Genomic DNA, 19296 nt, shown 5'->3' with positions numbered 1-19296 from the left:
TGGATTTTTAGCAGCACGGGCGGGAAGCTGGCAGACCTCCGTATGTGCCAGCGGCCTTTTGGCCTGGCCTAGGGTGGGGGGTCCGGACCTGGGTCACCCGAACCCCCTCTCCCCCTTTCCTCCGGATCTCCAGGTGGGTTTCTGGGAGGAGCTCATGGGCACCCTGGGTTTTCCCCACTCCCAGGCCGGGTCTGGGGACCGGCCTAGGTTGGGCTTAAATCCCTGTCCTTCGGGCTTGGGAGGGTCTCTCTCCCTTCCTGGAGCTGGATTTTTAGCAGCACGGGCGGGCAGCTGGCAGACCTCCGTATGTGCCAGCGGCCTTTTGGCCTGGCCTAGGGTGGGAGGCCCGGACCTGGGTCACCCGAACCCCCTCTCCCCCTTTCCTCCGGATCTCCAGGTGGGTTTCTGGGAGGAGCTCATGGGGCACCCTGGGTTTTCCCCACTCCCAGGCCGCGTCTGGGGACCGGCCTAGGTTGGGCTTAAATCCCTGTCCTTCGGGCTTGGGAGGGTCTCTCTCCCTTCCTGGAGCTGGATTTTTAGCAGCACGGGCGGGCAGCTGGCAGACCTCCGTATGTGCCAGCGGCCTTTTGGCCTGGCCTAGGGTGGGGGGCCCGGACCTGGGTCACCCGAACCCCCTCTCCCCCTTTCCTCCGGATCTCCAGGTGGGTTTCTGGGAGGAGCTCATGGGGCACCCTGGGTTTTCCCCACTCCCAGGCCGGGTCTGGGGACCGGCCTAGGTTGGGCTTAAATCCCTGTCCTTCGGGCTTGGGAGGGTCTCTCTCCCTTCCTGGAGCTGGATTTTTAGCAGCACGGGCGGGCAGCTGGCAGACCTCCGTATGTGCCAGCGGCCTTTTGGCCTGGCCTAGGGTGGGGGGCCCGGACCTGGGTCACCCGAACCCCCTCTCCCCCTTTCCTCCGGATCTCCAGGTGGGTTTCTGGGAGGAGCTCATGGGGCACCCTGGGTTTTCCCCACTCCCAGGCCGGCTCCAGAGGTTGGATCAGGGGGTGGCGTTTGATCTGGTGGGTGGCAGATAATTTCTCAGCTATACTCAGGCTGTCACTGGCAATTTCATACCAGTCTACATTTTGAAACCGCGCGTGGGCTAGCCCCCCGCGCGATCATATGCTCCTCCCAACCATCAGTACCCCAGATTTACCCTTCTTAACTTCAGTAACACACAGCTCAATCTCTGACCAAAGACATACAGTAGATCTTACAAATCCCAGAACTATTTAGAAGGACATAAATCGAACACATATTGAACACATATATCTTTTGAATATTTTATGATTATTTTCTTTAACTGCTGTAACTCTCTATATATTCTTCTACCATGATGTTTCTATCCACTTTTCATCTTGTCTTTCCTTTGTAAGCTGTTCAGTAAGGATTGTGGTGGAACTGTCCCTCAGTTTGATGCCTATGATTGAACTATGTCATGGAAATTGCTGGTCTTGTTCCTATTGCCTCCAGATGCACCAATAACGCTTCATGGCATTGATCCTTGTTTGCATAGACACATTAAAATGGGAAAACACTATACATACAGATTAGTTATTATCTAATAAATCTCATTACAATGTACCTTACACCCTGAATATTGATATAATGACCTGGCATAGGCCCCAGTTGAATGGGCATTCTCCATTCACGCTGGAACCAGGCAAGCTATCTACGAAACATCCAAGGTCTTTTATAGCAACAGTTGGAAGCCGTCCTCTACCAGGAAAGACACTACCAAGGGTGTGACATCGACCTCCTAAAAAGACACTTCCGTTTACACTGAGAAGACGTGACAACAACAATGACCTGCGAGAAGACATGACAACAATGATGACCTGCTCTACAGGACATGGTTCTCTCTATTGCCCCTTAAGTGTGAGGTGAAACGAGAGGATGCTCTGCACCATCCTGACTGCAATATGGGATATGCAGACTCCAGGATCTTTAATACAGAAGAATGATACCAACAACAGAGACTATGTGAGGAATGGAGGTGTATTGCCACTACAGACTATGACTTGAATTGGACAAACTAGTTTGCCTGGAGCCTAGAGTCAGTCCTGTGCCAGGAAACTTCAGGGGTAGGGTCTCCATGTATTTAGACCATAATTTGTCTTTCCATGTCCCTTATGTTTTGGTGGGCCTATGCAAACAAATGCCACTTTAATATCGTTTTTTACTATGTTCTCTTGACTCCAATCCTTAAGAAAAACAACCCATTAAAACTTTTGAGGTTAACTTAAACTAGTAAGCATGTGCATGGAACTAGATAAATGTACTTTGCCCTCAATGTTTAAAGAGTTACATAAGTCTAATATCTTTAGATTATATGGTGTGCTGCTAAGAAACAATATGTACTACAACTGGGGATTTGAGGGACAAAGTAATTGTATTGTACATGGGTTCAGTTTTGTTTTTCTTAATGTTCTTTGGCTGAAAGTTCAAGGCTGGGATATCATCGATGGAACTACTGAGAATCCTGTTTATGGGTGATTGGGCTTCCACTGTAACTTTACCCTGTCCTCTTTCTTTGCATCTTTGTTGTCATAATTAAAATAATAAAAAAAAAAAAAGAAAAAAAAAAAATGATTGTGCTACTAAATCAAACATTTGTTCAAAACCAACTCATCAAATTATAAACATGTTACAAACATGTAACAAAACAAATATTTTATCTTTTATTTTTGCAGTTCTGAGGATCAAACCCAGGGCCTCACACATCGTATGTCTTCTATCAATGAGCTATATCCTAGCTTGTATTTTCATATTACAGAAAATATAACACTAAAAATATAATTACTTTACTTTTTTTTTCTTTTTGGATTTTTGGGTCATATCCGGCAGCACTCAGGGGTTACTCCTGGCTCTACACTCAGAAATTGCTCCTGGTAGGCTCGGGGGACCATATGGGATGTAGGGATTCAAACCACTGACCGACCTTCTGCATGCAAGGCAAACACCTTACATCCATGCTATCTCTCCGGCCCCTTACTTTACTTTTTTACTTTGGGTTTTGGGGTCTCATTCAGGAGTACTCTGAGGCTACTCCCAGCTCAGTATTAGTGTTGCTCTCAGTGGTGCTTGGGAGATCATGCAGTGTCAGGAATCAAACTCAGGACTCCTTCATGTACAGCAAAGTTCCAGCCAACTAAGCTATCACTCTGGCCCTTTACTTTTATTTTTTTTTTGGGGGGGGGCCACACCCGGTGATACTAAGGGGTTGGCCCTGGCTATGTGCTCAGAAATCGCTCCTGGGTTAGGGGACCATATGGGACGCTGGGGGATCAAACCATGGTCTGTCCTAGGTTAGCGCATGCAAGGCAGATGCCCTACTGCTTGAGCCACCACTCCAGCCCCTCTGCTTTTGAATTTTTTTTAACCTCCAAATGTAAAAATATTTTATTTAATTAGTCAAAATACAATGGGGCCAGAGCGATAAGCACAGCAGGCAGGGCATTTGCCTTGCACATGGCCAACCTGGGTTCAATCCCTGGGATCATATATGGTCCTCAAAGCCTGCCAAGAGTAATTTCTGAGTGCAGAGCCAGGAGTAATCCCTGATAGCCACCAAGTGTGGCCCAAAAACAAAAAAAAAAAAAAATAGAAAAAGAAAAACAAAAAAAGAAATAATACAATATAATACAATTAAATGAAAATTCTCATAGGTGATACATAATTAATTGTACAGGGGGAAAAGTATAGAGTTCAGGAGTGTGGTTCAAGTGATAAAATAATATTCCTTGCATGTATAGGACCCTGGGTTCAATTTCAGCACCACTATTTAACCCCTACAAAATACCACCCAGAGTAGTCAGGACCCCTTGAACTTATTAGGTCTCCATAACATCAAAAAAAGAAATACACTTGCAAGATTTGCATGTAGGAAGCCTGGGTTCAATTCCACCTCCGCCTGTTTTCTGAGGACTGTCAGGAATATCCATCCCCTAAGCACTGAACTAGGAGTGGTTTCTTATCACTAGTGGGTTTGCTTCCCAAAAGGTAAAAAGGTAGAAATTTTTAAGTAATTTATCATTTCAGTATATATTTTCTTTTTCTTTAAAAATAACTAATATTCTGGTATAAGGCAAATTTACACAAGTACACACTTCAACACAATATTTGGCATGTATTGGCATGTTTTCTTACATGTATCAGATTCTAAAATACATTAGATTACTTGTTAAAATAACAAAAGTGATTTGAAAACCAGCACAATACTTTATTTATTTTATAAGTTTGGCAAACAGCACAAAAATCCAGTTAACATTTTAAACATGTGAAAAAGTCAAATGCTAAATAGTACTGGGGTATTTTAAACATAATTTGTAATGAGTACACATTAAGATCCTAAAAAAGCAAGCAAAATGAGGGTGCTTGGCTTCTGAACATATGCCACAAATAAACACATAAAAACATGATTTATCTTTACAAAAATTACAGCCAAGCAATAAAAAAGGATGTGAATACTGAAGATGTTAACACATTTACACATATGTCTCATACACTGAAATGCTACATCTTGTACCCTGAAGTGCCATGTGGAGAGACAAACAATAAATTTAGGCTCCTTGATAGAGGTTAAAAAATATTTAAGAATTTAATGCTTCCAAGTAACATACCCAATTAAAACTGTCTATATAGTGATTTCTATATCATAACAATTATTCCTCTACTTTAATCTGAGAAATTGTCTATTTTGATGGCAGTACAAAATTGTTGACCAATATCAAAATTTTGGTAGAACAAAAACTGAAGGCATTTTCTAGTATATGATGCAGGGGCATCAATGAATGTGGGAGAAAATATCTGATTTCACACTAAGTTTCTGCTGAGCTTTGTCAAACCAAGTAGCTCAACTATAAGGCAAGAAAAACTAACCCTCCTCACAGATGAGTGGGACTTACCAAGTAAAGATAGGAATGCAATCTTAGGGGGGTAAAACCTCCCTATAGACACAGATCTGAAAAACAGTTGACATAGAAACAAACATCTAGAAATTACCTAACATCTGGACATTAAGTCATTGGTTCAGAAGCCTGACAGTCTGTTGGTATGTATTATCTTAAGTTTTGGGAATCAGCACCAGTCCCTCAAACCTCAAATTATAATAGTTAATCTTCATTAAAATACATCCTTTTTGTGCTATATTATTAACACAACTGAGTAAAATTTAAAAAAGTTAAATCTACTTGCATTTTATGTTTACTGGGTTAGCAACTTAAATTAAAAAGTTTTTTTTACTTGTGCTTCTGTTGTGGGATATTTTGATTGAAGAGAAATCCATTTCACAGGATTACATCTTGCTAAAGCATTCCTTAGCATTAGTCCAAACTTGAATTCCCTTAAAAAAAATAAAAAACAAAAAGGAAACTTTAAAATGTGATTTTTTGAAGCTATCGTATTTGTATACTAAATTTAACTTTCTGGAATAAGAGCAAACAAATCTGGTAAGCAGAACATTATTTCTGGCAATGGTTAATATTAAGTAAATAACTTAATATTTCTAAACAAAAGAAAAATTCTTTAGCATGTTGCCTAACAATGTTTTGATTAGAACTACTTTTATGCTAAATAACCAAGTCCCATGGGGCTGGAGAGATAGCATGGAGGTAGAGTGCATAGCTTGCATGTAGACATCTCATATATCCCCCCAGCCTGCCAGGAGCGATTTCTGAGCATAGACCCAGGAGTAACCCATGAGCGACACTGGGTGTGACCCAAAAAAAACAAAATAAATAAATAAATAAACAAATAAATAACTAAGTCCCTCTCAATGGTACTGCTAGTAGTTAGCATATGCTAATAAGAATAATATACTAGGGGCTGGAGAGATAGCATGGAGGTAAAGCCTTTGCCTTGCAAGCAGAAGGTCGGTGGTTCGAATCCCGGCATCCTATATGGTCCCCTGAGCCTGCCAGGAGCGATTTCTGAGCGTAGAACCAGGAGTAACCCCTGAGCACTGCCAGGTGTAACCCAAAAACCAAAAAAAAAAAAAAAAAAAAAAAAAAATAATAATAATATACTTAATAGTTTAAAACAGTATGATCATAAAAATATTACAGTAAACTCTGAAGAACTGGTAGAAACAAATTTTTTTGTTTCTTTGGGTCACACTCAGCGGTGCTCAGGTTACTCCTGGCTCTACACTCAAGAAATCGCTCCTGGCAGGCTCGGGGGACTGTATAGAAAGAATGCCAGGAATTGAACCCAGGTCCATCCTGGGTCAGCTGCGTGCAAGGCAAATGCCCTACCATTGTCCTATCTCTCCATAACAAATATTTTTAGTAAAAATAAACATTTCCAGTTCCAGTCACTGCTACTTCATAAAGGAGTGTTAATATCTATCATTATTATTTTTCTTTTTTTTTTTTTTTTTTGGTTTTTGGGCCACACCCGCTCAGGGGTTACTCCTGGCTATGCACTCAGAAATCGCCCCTGGGGGCCGGGCGGTGGCGCTGGAGGTAAGGTGCCTGCCTTGCCTGCGCTAGCCTAGGACGGACCGCGGTTCGATCCCCCGGTGTCCCATATGGTCCCCCAAGAAGCCAGGAGCAACTTCTGAGCGCATAGCCAGGAGTAACCCCTGAGCGTCACAGGGTGTGGCCCAAAAAACAAAAAACAAAAAACAAAAAAAAAAAAAAAAAAAAAACAAAAAAAAAAGAAATCGCCCCTGGCTTGGGGGACCATATGGGACACCGGGGATAGAACCGCTGTCCGTCCTACGCTAACGCTTGCAAGGCAGACACCTTACCTCTAGCGCCACCTTCCCGGCCCCAATATCTATCATTATTTGAAACCAAAAAAATTAAGATACTTTCTTTTCCCCCTTCCTGATAGAATAAAAAAGCAAAAATAAATTTTAAACTCAAAAAAATCATTTAAAATACTTTAGACTATCTAGTAAAATAATACTTAGCATGAGTGTTCATTGCTAGAAAAAGTACACTGTAATAGTACAATGTTTTACTTTGATGCATGCAAACATTTTATATATATATAAAACATTTCCAGTAAAAATGTCATACACAGTAAAATACATTGCTAGAAAGTCCAAGTAACAATAATGCTCTGTCACAGAAAATGTAAGACATCAAAAATTACAAGTTAGCACATAAAATACATTCTTGTTTTAATGGGGGAAAGTATATATTTTCTAAATGACTATGTATATATAAAACACAGTATATTTAAAATAGATATGTATATAACATGTATACATATAGAACAAGATACATATAAAAGCTTTCACAATGATGAATTTTCAAAAAATCCCATTTGTTCACTTTTATTTTATTACCAAAAAAAAACAGTCCTGGGCCCGGAGAGATAGCACAGTGGCGTTTGCCTTGCAAGCAGCCAATCCAGGACCAAAAGTGGTTGGTTAAAATCCCGGTGTCCCATGTGGTCCCCCGTGCCTGCCAGGAGCTATTTCTGAGCAGATAGCCAGGAATAACCCCTGAGTGCCGCCGGGTGTGGCCCAAAAACAAAAAACAAACAAACAAAATAAAAACAGTCCTATAAAATATCATGGGATAAACTGGAGGAGGGGACACTCCCTGCAACATTTGAGCCCAGGAGTGACAAAGATCAAGCCCAGGACCACATTCTGAGCCCAGAGTAAATTTTTAAAGAGTTCTGTTAGCATTTCTAAATATACATGTATCTTCATAAGACACAAAGCCCACCTTTTTGCACATACTGATTTGCATGACTGCATAACTAATGAGAGCCTCCTTCAAGTCACGGTTCTTTTGTTCTTTGAAGCGTTCAATATCAGTCCAAGCATTTTTCACAAATTCTCTAAAAATATATATAGTTATTATTCTTATTTAAGTAACTATATTTCAAATAAATTCAATTCTCATCTGACATTTTTTTTGTCTAAATAAAGGGAAACACAATCGCTTTCTTAAGATATGTCTATTTTTTTCTCTTATGAAAACTTATACTGGAAAAAAAAAAGACCATCTTATACTCTTCTATGTTTCTGTAACCTATGTTTTTATCCTAAGAATTCCAGCTCTGAGCTGGTACTGTGGTTCAAGTGGTAAAGCACACGCCTTGCATGTGTTAGGCTCACTGTCCCTGGCAAGTGCCACAGGGAGTGGTTCTCACACAACTTTAAAAAAGAAAAGAAAAGGGGCCGGAGAGATAGCATGGAGGTAAGGCGTTTGCCTCTCATGCAGGAGGTCATCGGTTCGAATCCCGGCGTCCCATATATGGTCCTCCCGTGCCTGCCAGGAGCAATTTCTGAGCCTGGAGCCAGGAATAACCCCTGAGCACTGCCGGGTGTGACCCAAAAACCACAAAAAAAAAAAAAAAAAAAAAAAAAAAAAGAAAAGAAAAAAATGAATTATAGATTCAAATTATTCCTATAAACAGAAACTATGGGTTCCTTAAATGAGCTTTCAAAGTCTGACAGATGTCACATGAAGTTGCTTTCCTGGGGTCACTGAATAAAAACACTCTTTTTAATAAGATGGACTATAGGGGCTGGAGAGATAGCATGAAGGTAAGGTGTTTGCCTTTCATGCAGAAGGACAGTGGTTCAAATCCCGGCATCCCATATGGTCCCCTGTGCCTGCCAGGGGCGATTTCTGAGCATGGAGCCAGGAGTGGCCCCTGAGCACTGCTGGGTGTGACCCAAAAACAAAACAAAAAAATAAATAAAAAATAAGATGGACTATATATCAATCATACTTATCATGTACTTGCTTTAAGTTTGCTTAAGTGATAACTAGAGTTTTAATAATTCTTTTTCTTATTTTATGCATTTTTGGGCCACACCTGGTGATGCTCAGGGGTTATTCCTCACTATGCACTCAAAAATCGCTCCTGGCTTGGGGGCCATATGAGATGCTAGGGGATCGAACTGGGGGATCAAACTGTGGTCCATCATGGGCAGCTGTGTGCAAGGCAAATGCTCTATCACTGCACCATTGCTCCAGCCCCGAGTTTTAATAATTCTAAGAGGTATTATCTTTTTAACTATTAATGTACCTTTAACATTCACTTACGTCATGCCAATAATCTAAATAGTAGTAAAACCAATTAAAAAATTAATAAAATCAATGAACCAAACCAATGCATCTTGTCTGCCCTGGCTTATTCACCAATTACCAGATGAAATTATGAAAGCAAATGAGATTAAACAATGATAGCAAAACTTAAAAAAATTAATTTCTAGAAATAGCTGTGAAGTAATTATATACTATCTATAACTATGAAGATAAAAAATGATCCGACTTGGAAGGAATTATATAATTCAGCCATGAATATACATACAAAACAACCACCTACCCAATATAAAATATCAGCTAGAGTCCAGAGTGACAGAATAGTGAGTAGGGGTCTTGCTTGCCTATGGTTGACTCAGGTTCAAACCCCAATACCCGATCTGGTTATGGGGCTCATCAGGAGTGATCCCTGAGTGCAGAGTAAGGACTAAGCCCTGAGCACTGCCAAGGTGTGATTCAAAACCAAACCAAACCAAAAAAAAAAACCCCAAACCCAATAAAAACAAAGCATGCTCTTTAGCTACAATGGCATGGTATAAGAGAGGACTTCACAAAGGAAATATACATGAGCTGGGTACTGAAAAATGACCAGGTTTTGTCAAAAAAGAAAGACATAGGCAATGTGCAAAGAATAAAAATCATAAAAAGTGCATAAATAATAACTCAAAGCTGAAACTCTTTTCTGCACACTGATACTCTTTCTATAACACAATCGCTGTCAACTCAAAATTCTTAGAATAAAATTCCCGAATTTCTGAAGAACTAATATAAAAGTAGGAATGCTAATGAAGGAAGAAACTGCTATAAAGAAACTATTTGGAATGCAGTGTACATGTCTAACTTCCTTAAAAATCTCAGCACTCTTACCTGCCTTCCAAATTTTTTGACTTCAACTGCTGTTCTCCTTCACTGATTTGTTCTTCTAGCACCTTTATTCTGGCTTCTCTCTGCTCTGCAGTTTCTTGACCAAAGAGTTTGTTAGTCATTCCCTTCAGAGAAAATGTTCTGATAGTCTAAGAGGAAATGTAAATATATAAGAAAATATTATTCAGCCTTAAAAAGGAGGAACCGACATATTACCACAAGGATAAATTTTGCAAACACTGAGTCAGTCGCAAAAGGACAAAAAAATGTTTGTGTTCATTTAAGTGAGAATCTAGAGTAATTAAATTTGTACAGACAGAAAAAAGAATGGTGGATGACAGAGGGTAGAAGAAGAAGCTAAGGGTTGATATTTAATCGGTACAATTTCAATTCTACAAGAAAATATAGTTCTGAAGGTTGGTTGCACAGCAGTGTGAAAGTACTTAATAATATTTAACCATCCACTTAAATATGGTTATGAGGGAGTTGGAAAGACAGCTCAAAGAGCTGAGTACATGTACGACATGTGGGAGGCCAGGGATGGATGACTGGCACTGCATGCTCAGCTGAGCAGAGGCAGGAGTAACCCTTGAACACTGAGTGCGTTCAAAAACAAAAACAAAAAAATAAAATTAGGCATTTTGGGGCCAGAGAGATAGCACAGTGGTAGGGCATTTGCCTTGCATGCAGTTGATTCGAACAGACAGTGGTTCAAAACCCGATATCCCATATGGTCCCTTGTGCTGCCAGGAGCGACATCTGAGAGCAGAGCCAGGAGTAACCCCTGAGCACCGCCAGGTATGACCCAAAAAACAAACAAACAAAATCAAATAACAACAACAACAACAAAAACCAAGATTAGACATTTTATGTTATGTGTATTTTATTACACTAAAAAATGTGAAGAGGGCCCGGAGAGATAGCACAGCGGCGTTTGCCTTGCAAGCAGCCGATCCAGGACCAAAAGTGGTTGGTTCGAATCCCAGTGTCCCATATGGTCCTCCGTGCCTGCCAGGAGCTATTTCTGAGCAGACAGCCAGGAGTAACCCCTGAGCACCACTGGGTGTGGCCCCCCCCAAAAAAACAAAAAACAAACAAAAAAGTAAAGAAAAGGGAAACAGTAAATATTTCCCTCTCATTAGCACAGATAGAAGCACTGTATGTTTTACAATTAGAGTAATCTTAAAATAATTTATCATTCTAGATTAATATGAAATAGTCAAAAGGGGAAAATGAGATTTCTTAACCAAATGAACTAAACTTACAGGTGAAGTTTGTATTTCATACTAGTTATTGTGTGTGTGTGTGTGTGTGTCTGTGTGTGTGTGTGTTTCTTGGGCTACACTCAGCTGTGCTCAGGGCTTACTCTTGGCTCTGTGTGTGTGTGGTGTGTGTGTGTGTGTGTGTGTGTGTGTTTCTTGGACTACACTCAGCTGTGCTCAGGGCTTACTCTTGGCTCTGTGCTTCCAGACCACTCCTATAGGACTCAGGGGACCTTGAGAGCCCATGGCCTGAATCTGGATGGGCTGTGTGTGTGTGTGTGTGTGTGTGTGTGTTTCTTGGGCTACACTCAGCTGTGCTCAGGGCTTACTCTTGGCTCTGTGCTTCCAGACCACTCCTATAGGACTCAGGGGACCTTGAGAGCCCATGGCCTGAATCTGGATTGGCTACATGCAAGGTATACACCCTATCCACTATTGTATAACTTTAGGTCCAAGTGGTCCTATTTTAAAAACTCTTCTGGGGTTAAAAAATAAAAGTAAAGTTCAATAGGCAAAATGAAAATAAAAACCCAATTACTGCAGGGGCCGGAGAGATATCTCAGTGGTAGGGCGTTTGCCTTGCATGCAGAAGGTCGGTGATTTGAATCTTGGCATCCCATATGGTCCCCGGAGCTCGTCAGGGGCGATTTCTGAGCTCAGAGCCAGGAGTAATCCCTGAGTGCTGCCGAGTGTGACCCAAAAACCAAAAAAACCCAATTATAGCAGAGAAGCTCAAGTTTCAATGCTTTAATTCTCTGGAGTTTACTGAGAGAAGTATGTTTCTGTTTATAAATCAGAGAAGTAGAGAACCAAACTTCCTTTGTAGAAAACAAATCTGTAGAGAATTGCCTAGGAAGTTCCTAAGTTTTAAAATAATTCAGAGGCTGCAGAGATAGAAAAGGGCTGTTAAGATGCTTTTCTGGCATACAGCTGACTCTGATTCAATCCCCAGCATTATACATGGTTCCCAGAGCACCATCAAGAAATGACCCCTGAGTACACGTTGGTGTGGTCCCAAACACTAACAAAATAATAATTATTAAGAACAAAATTAAGCCTAGTACATATCCATTTCATGGTCAAAGGGCATTTACCATCTATATCTATAACTGCATAAATGCAGCACGTGGGTAATCTGTAAGCACTTCTGAAAGTAAAGTACTTATTGTTAATTATAAAGTGACTCTGCCACTACATCAATACTTCCAGATAGTGCGCTCTACTCTATAAGAACTAATTCATTCCAATTAAATAGTCATAGAGAAGAAAGCTGATACAAAAGTTTTTTCAACAGATATTCACTCCTTCTCCCCCAATAATAAAGAGTTGTCTCAATGCAATCGCTGCAGTAGGTTTGATTCAGTTCATTCCCATCTTCTCCCCACTCGAAGCTGACCTGGGGGAGGTCATGAACTCATTAGAGATTTGACATCACCAGCATCTATTTTTTTTTTTTTTTGGTTTTTCGGGCCACACCCATTTGATGCTCAGGGGTTACTCCTGGCTAAGGGCTCAGAAATTGCCCCTGGCTTCGGGGGACCATATGGGACGCCAGGGGATCAAACCACGGTCGCAATCTTTCCTTGGCTAGCGCTTGCAAGGCAGACACCTTACCACTAGCGCCACCTTGCCAGCCCCATCACCAGCATCTTTTATAACAGATCAGCATTTCAACTTTCCCAAACTGTTCTTTTCACTTGGACTTACCCAGAAATGAAATGACCATTTTTGTCTGTGTGTATGTGTGGAGGATCAAACCCACAGTATCATACATGTGAGACAGGTGGTTTACCAATAAGTTACAAGTCTAGTACTTTTACAGAAAGCATGTAGGCAAAATTCTTACAATACAACATGCAACATTTTAAAGACCTATATTTTTATATGAAGACCACAACCCAAAGAGTTATACACCTGACCACAAATTATGCCCTTGTAAAAGCTAAAGGCATCCTAAGTATTACAACAGCAGCTCATTCCACTTAAGGCTTGGCACAATACTAGCGCTCTAAATTGAAAAACTCTCACCCCAGTGGCCAGTTCCTCACATTGTTGCTTCTTGGATGCTAAATCCTGAGCAGCCATTTCCAAATCATACTGCATAAGTTCATGCTTCCTGCAAACAGCCCTAGGGGAAAAAAAAAAAGCACTGCAATGTCAATTTTGAGGCTTCTCTTTTTCAACATGTTAAAAAAAAATTTTTTACACTTAATGGGAAGGTGTTTAGAATGTCTTACTATGGCTAGAAGCTGTATACCAAAATACTCAAGTTTAAAATGTATTCTAGAAGGACCTACTCATAATAGATTTATATCTATGTATTGAAATAAACAAAAAGGGTGGCTTCCTAGAGATTTGCAACATTAAAACAAAAAAACCATCAACACATTTAAAAGAATGTTATATAACATAGGAACCAATGCCGCAAACTCACAAATTGAGTGATCGATAACTCATTTTTTTGTTTGTTGGTTTGGTTTGGTTTTGAGCCATATCTGGTGACACTCAGTAGGGCACAGCAGTAGGGCGTTTGCCTTGCACGCGGCTGACCCAGGACGAACCTAGGTTTGATCCTCCGTGTCCCATATTGTCCCCCAAGCCAAGAGCGCTTTCTGAGCACAGAGCCAGGAATAACCCCTGAACATCACCGGGTGTGGTCCAATAACCAAAAAAGAAAAAAGACTTTACTAAAAAACACTGAGATATAACAATTATTTCAAGTTGACCCTTATAGATTTAAGTTTTGATAATTCCATTTGCCTTTGTGTTGTAACAAAATGAAGTAAATTTGTTTGTACTTACAAAGGGGCAGACTATGGTGGTGGTGGTTGAAAACAGTTAATGCCTGAAATGACTGTATTATAAACCACTTGTATTATAAACACCTGTGTCATAATAAAAAGTCTTTTTTAAACTTATCATAAAAGTTGTAATCTAGCCAGAACAGTACAGCAGATAGGGTTCTTCCCTTGCCTATGGTCACTCCCTAGCACCACATATTGCTCCCTGAGAATGGCTTAAAGTGATTCTGAGTGGAGAGTCAGGAATATTCCTGACTACTACCAGTTCTAGACCAAAAATTTTTTTACAGTTTTAAGCTTTCACTATAAAAATATTTAAATATAGGAATGCACAACACTAAGATATTTCAGGGCTAGAGCAATAGTACAGTGGGTTGGGTGTCTGCCTTGCATGTGACTAACCAGACCCAGGTTTGGTCTTCTGAGCCCACCAGAAATGATCCCCGAGTGCAGAGCAAGGAGTTAGCTCTGAGCACCGCCAGGTTTGGTACAGAAACCAACAAACAGGGGTCAGCAAGGTGGCGCTAGAGGTAAGGTGTCTGCCTTGCAAGTGCTAGCCAAGGAAGGACCACAGTTCGATCCCTCGGTGTCCCATATGGTCCCCCCAAGCCAGGGGCAATTTCTGAGCGCTTAGCCAGGAGTAACCCCTGAGGATTAAATGGGTGTGGCCAAAAAAAAAAAAAAAAAAACCAAGAAAAAGAAACCAACAAACAATTCAAGGATCTTCTTTTCCTCAATCTTATGATGAAGGGATAATCTATGTGGATTAATGGTTTACATACTTCCAAATTTTTGCTAAACATTTATAAATTCATTTTCACATACATATCCATTCCTAGTGGATCTGCTTTTCTTAAATAGAGCTAATCTTAGTTATATTATATGTGTATATATTATATATACCATGGAAATCTTTCCATGTTAGGAGACACACGTCTCTTATGTATATGGCACTTCCCATTGAGCCACATCCCCAGCCCCTCTTTTCTATAATATTTTAGTGTTGTTGAGTCACATCCAAAAGTGCTTAGGGGCTACTAGAGTAATACCTTAGTGTTATGGGGTCCATGCAATGACAGAGATCAAATCCAGGGCATCACACACATACTCTACTACATCAGCCACATCCCTGGCCCTCCTATAAATTTTTCACTGTATTTGGGAACCTGATGGATTCATCAATACATTTCAAATGAAGACCCACCTTAAATGTTTGCTTAGCACACTACAATAAATAATTCAGTAAAGTTTATTAAATATCTGAAGGAATAAATTCATCTTAAAATCATCTTACTGGGCCCGGAGAGATAGCACAGCGGCGTTTGCCTTGCAAGCAGCTGATCCAGGACCAAAAGTGGTTGGTTCGAATCCCGGTGTCCCATATGGTCCCCCGTGCCTGCCAGGAGCTATTTCTGAGCAGACAGCCAGGAATAACCCCTGAGCACCACCGGGTGTGGCCCAAAATAAAAAAAAAATCATCTTACTACTTTATTTTATAGTTGCTTTTGAAAGAGAGGTGACTAGCCACTGTTACACGTTTGGAACATTAATAAAACTTACCGTAGTGCTTCTGCATAGAAAAGATACTCCTTTAATTGATCTGCATAATGTTCTTCATCTTCCAAAATATCATCAATAGAAGATGCATACCTGTTGAAAAAGTATTGAATAAACTTTTTTTTTTACCAGAGGTCAAAGTATTAATGATCTTAAATAATGAGTCACTCTGTGACCTTCCATTTCTGATTTTTATATAAACAAATTAGAACTTAAAGCAACATCTTGTGTATTGGTTTTATATCTCTGATCACATTATAAAGTCCATAAGGACATGGTCCTATACTGCACATATAATCAGAATAAAAATAATATGATGTAAGTCTCCAGGCTGTGCCATATAGGCAAGAAAACAGAAGTAGGGCGTTTGCCTTGCATGTGGCCAACCGAGGACAGACCTATGTTCAATTCCTGGCATTCTGAGCCAGCCAGTAGCGAATTCTGAGCAAAGAAACAGGAGAGCCACTCTGAGAGCCACTGGTGTGGCCCAAAAACCAAAATAAATAAAATAAATAAATAAAATAAGAAAAAAAAAACAAAATTTACTGAATTTGTAAAAACATAAACCTTTATTATAGCTGCTTATAGAATTTATAAAAACAGGAAAATTATATATTCTATAACTATAAACTTGCATTATTTAGGAGTAAATTTTTTCCATATGATTGATCGCCATTAGTAGTAGGAAATTTATGATTCTGAAAGAGCTGTTAAGAAATTAAACAAAAATGAGGAACCAAAGTAATGATTTAATTATAGGAACACAATGTAGGGATAAATGGCATAAATGTAGAAAGATTTAGGTGGGAAAGAGTTCAAGGTGAGTACTGAGATTGACTTTACTAATACTTCAATAAATAAAGAGATAATCCTAAATTCCAAAAAGTACTGAATTGGTGACTTAACAAATATAGGAAGACTTTTTAAGATTAAACAAACTGGTTGAAGGATGATAGCTAAGAGGAAGGGCCAAGGTACTTGTCTTGCATGCAGTCAACCTGCGTTCAATCCCCATCATCCATACAGTCTCCCTAGCCCACCCAAAGTTATTCTTGAGCACAAAGCCAGATGTAAGCCCTGAACACCAAGTAGGCCCCAAACCAAAAAGACAGAAAAAAGATATGCAAAGTACAAATTTTGCATGCAGGAATCCCAGGTTTGATCCCTGGAACCACATGGTTCCCTGAGCACTGCTATGAGTAGCCCTGAGCTAGTACTATTACTATAGGCTGTGGCTTAGAAACAAAGTAAAACACAAAAAAATCTTCAAATGAGTTAAGGCCAGAGAGCACAGCAGTAGGGCGTTTGCCTTGCACGCAGCTGATCCATTATGGATGGTAGTTCGAATCCCGGCATCCCATCTGGTCCCAGGAGCGGACTTCTGAGCACAGAGCCACAGTAGCCACCACTGCGATCCCTGAAATAAACTTTTTAGTCATAATTATCTATCTATCTATCTATCTATCTATCTATCTATCTATCTATCTATCTATCTATCTATAATATATATACATAAAGATATAAAAGATAAATATATAGCTATAAAACATAATACAAATGCCAGGCAATGACAGAATAGAATAATCATTAGCATTTGCCACTAGACCTTAAACTATTCTTTGTTAGGCTTCCTCAGCAGTACCCAGTAACCTGGCCCTTCCTCTTAGCTATCTTCCTATCTTCAACCAGTTTGTTTAATCCTAAACAATCCTATATTTGTTAAGTCACCATTTTCAGTACTTTTTGGAATTTAGGATTATCTCTTTAACTAACAGTTCAATGCTCCAATCTGCGGTGCTAAGGGGCCATGTAGGGCTTGAACTTGTGCTTCTTGCATACAAGGCATAAGCTTCATCTGTTTCAACTATCTCCCCCATCATTCATCTCAAGTTCTTTTTTTTCTGGGGGAAGGGGCCATACCCAGTGATGCTCAGGGGTTACTCCTGGCTATGCGCTCAGAAATTGCTCCTGGCTTGGGAGACCATTTAGGATGCCGGGGGAATCGAACTGCAGTTCGTCCTAGGCTAGCGCTTGCAAGGCAGATGCTTTACCTCAGGGCCACCGCTCCAGCCCCTCAAGTTTATTCTTAAATTCTCTAGATACTTACACATCCATATGATGTCCTGCACTCTGCAATCCATCACCCATTTCTTTTTCTATGGCACTCCATTCACTAAGAAGAAACAAATACAAAACAAAATATCATGAATATGAAACATTATTGGAATCTTTTATAAGTTTTATTTACAGACAACTTACAAACAATGATTAGTTTATAATACACTGTTTGGAATTTGAATTTACTATGACTCAAAACTACAGCGAGGTGCTCTGTGGCCTGGAAATACAGAAAAGAATGAATTTCTGCCTGCCCATGCAGGTAGAGGCTACAATCAAGGGAGAAGTCTCTCAAGCGGGCAGTGGCTTATGCAGCCACCAGATAATCTCTCACCCACCACAAACTCCCTTGAGACCTTCCTGGCAGAGTGGGGAAGACTGACAGAGTCATAAGCACCTTGAGAATACAATGGGGTCCATTATAAAGCAGCACAACAAGCTTTGTGGGTAAAGAATGCAATCCTGGAGCTGGAGAGATAGCATGGAGGTAAGGCATTTGCCTCGCATTCAGAAGGACAGTGGTTCGAATCCCAGGATCCCATATGATCCCCTGAGTCTGCCAGGAGCGATTTCTAAGCGTGGGGCCAGGAGTAACTCCTGAGTGCTGCCGAGTGTGACCCCCCCAAAATAAACAAACAAATAAAAAAGAATGCAATCCTACAGACCCAACCAATGCTAATCCTCTATATAATCTCTGAAATGAGTTCAGAGTGGAAATGCTTAGGATGTTCAACAAGTTCAAAGAAACAATGAAATGCACTGCCAATGAAACACAGGACAATGAGCAGAAATGAGAAAAATATAAACAGAAATGTCACAATTAAAAAAAAGATAAGTAAAATGAAAAATTCATTGGAAGGTTTCACCAGCAGAGTAATAGCTGCCAAGAACCAAATCAGTGAGCTTGAAGGGCCAGAGAGATAGCACAGTGGTAGGGTGTTTGCCTAGCAAGCAGCCAATCAAGTATGGATGGTGGTTCGAGTCCTGGCATCCCATATGGTCCCCGAGCCTGCCAGGAACTATTTCTAAGCACAGAGCCAGGAGTAACCCTAGAGCACTGCTGGATGTGACCCAAAAACATAAAACAAAATAAAACAAAAAAAATGGACACAAATCAGTGAGCTGGAAAATGAAGTACAAAAGACCTCTAGACAACAATAAAAGATGAAAAAATGTCTCAAAATAGGGCCAGAGAGATAACACAGTGGCAAGGTGTTTGCCTTGCATGTGTCCAACCTAGGACAGACCTGGGTTCGATTCCCAGCATCCCATATGATCCCCCGTGCCTGCCAGGGGCGATTTCTGAGTGTAGAGCTAGGAGTAACCCCGGGAGCAAGGTTGATTGTGGCCCAAAAACCAAAACCAAAAATAAAAGTCTCAAAATAAATAAACAGATGACAACATAACTCTGGGATAAATTCAACAGAAACAGAAGCAACTTAAAAATCTCCAGGAGTGGGGCTGGAGAGATAGCATGGAGGTAAAGCGTTTGCCTTTCATGCAAGAGGTCATCGGTTCGAATCCCAGCGTCCCATATGGTCCCCTGTGCCGGCCAGGAGCAATTTCTGAGCATGGAGCCAGGAGTAACCCCTGAGCACTGCCAGGTGTGACCCAAAAACCACAAAAAAAAAAAAAAAATCTCCAGGAGTTGGAAAGAAACAAAGAAAACCCCTATG

The 19296-nt window shown here is 40.5% G+C and overlaps 1 protein-coding gene across 1 annotated transcript in view; it reads right to left on the bottom strand.

The window, feature by feature from the left end:
- Nucleotides 1-4202: 4202 nt before the first annotated feature.
- Nucleotides 4203-19296, bottom strand: part of SNX4 (sorting nexin 4) — a 48385-nt gene continuing 33291 nt past the window's right edge. The window contains exons 9-14 of the mRNA XM_049785912.1: nt 17610-17675; nt 15506-15595; nt 13173-13272; nt 9886-10031; nt 7687-7801; nt 4203-5345 (exon numbers count right to left, since the gene is read on the bottom strand). Coding sequence (XP_049641869.1) covers nt 5298-5345; nt 7687-7801; nt 9886-10031; nt 13173-13272; nt 15506-15595; nt 17610-17675 — 565 coding nt within the window. The 3' untranslated portion in view covers nt 4203-5297. The remainder of the gene's footprint in view (nt 5346-7686; nt 7802-9885; nt 10032-13172; nt 13273-15505; nt 15596-17609; nt 17676-19296) is intronic.

This window comes from Suncus etruscus, chromosome 13 (assembly GCF_024139225.1).
Source record: "Suncus etruscus isolate mSunEtr1 chromosome 13, mSunEtr1.pri.cur, whole genome shotgun sequence".
NCBI classification, from domain to species: Eukaryota; Metazoa; Chordata; class Mammalia; order Eulipotyphla; family Soricidae; genus Suncus; species Suncus etruscus.
This window is presented reverse-complemented; position numbering and strand designations above follow the sequence as displayed.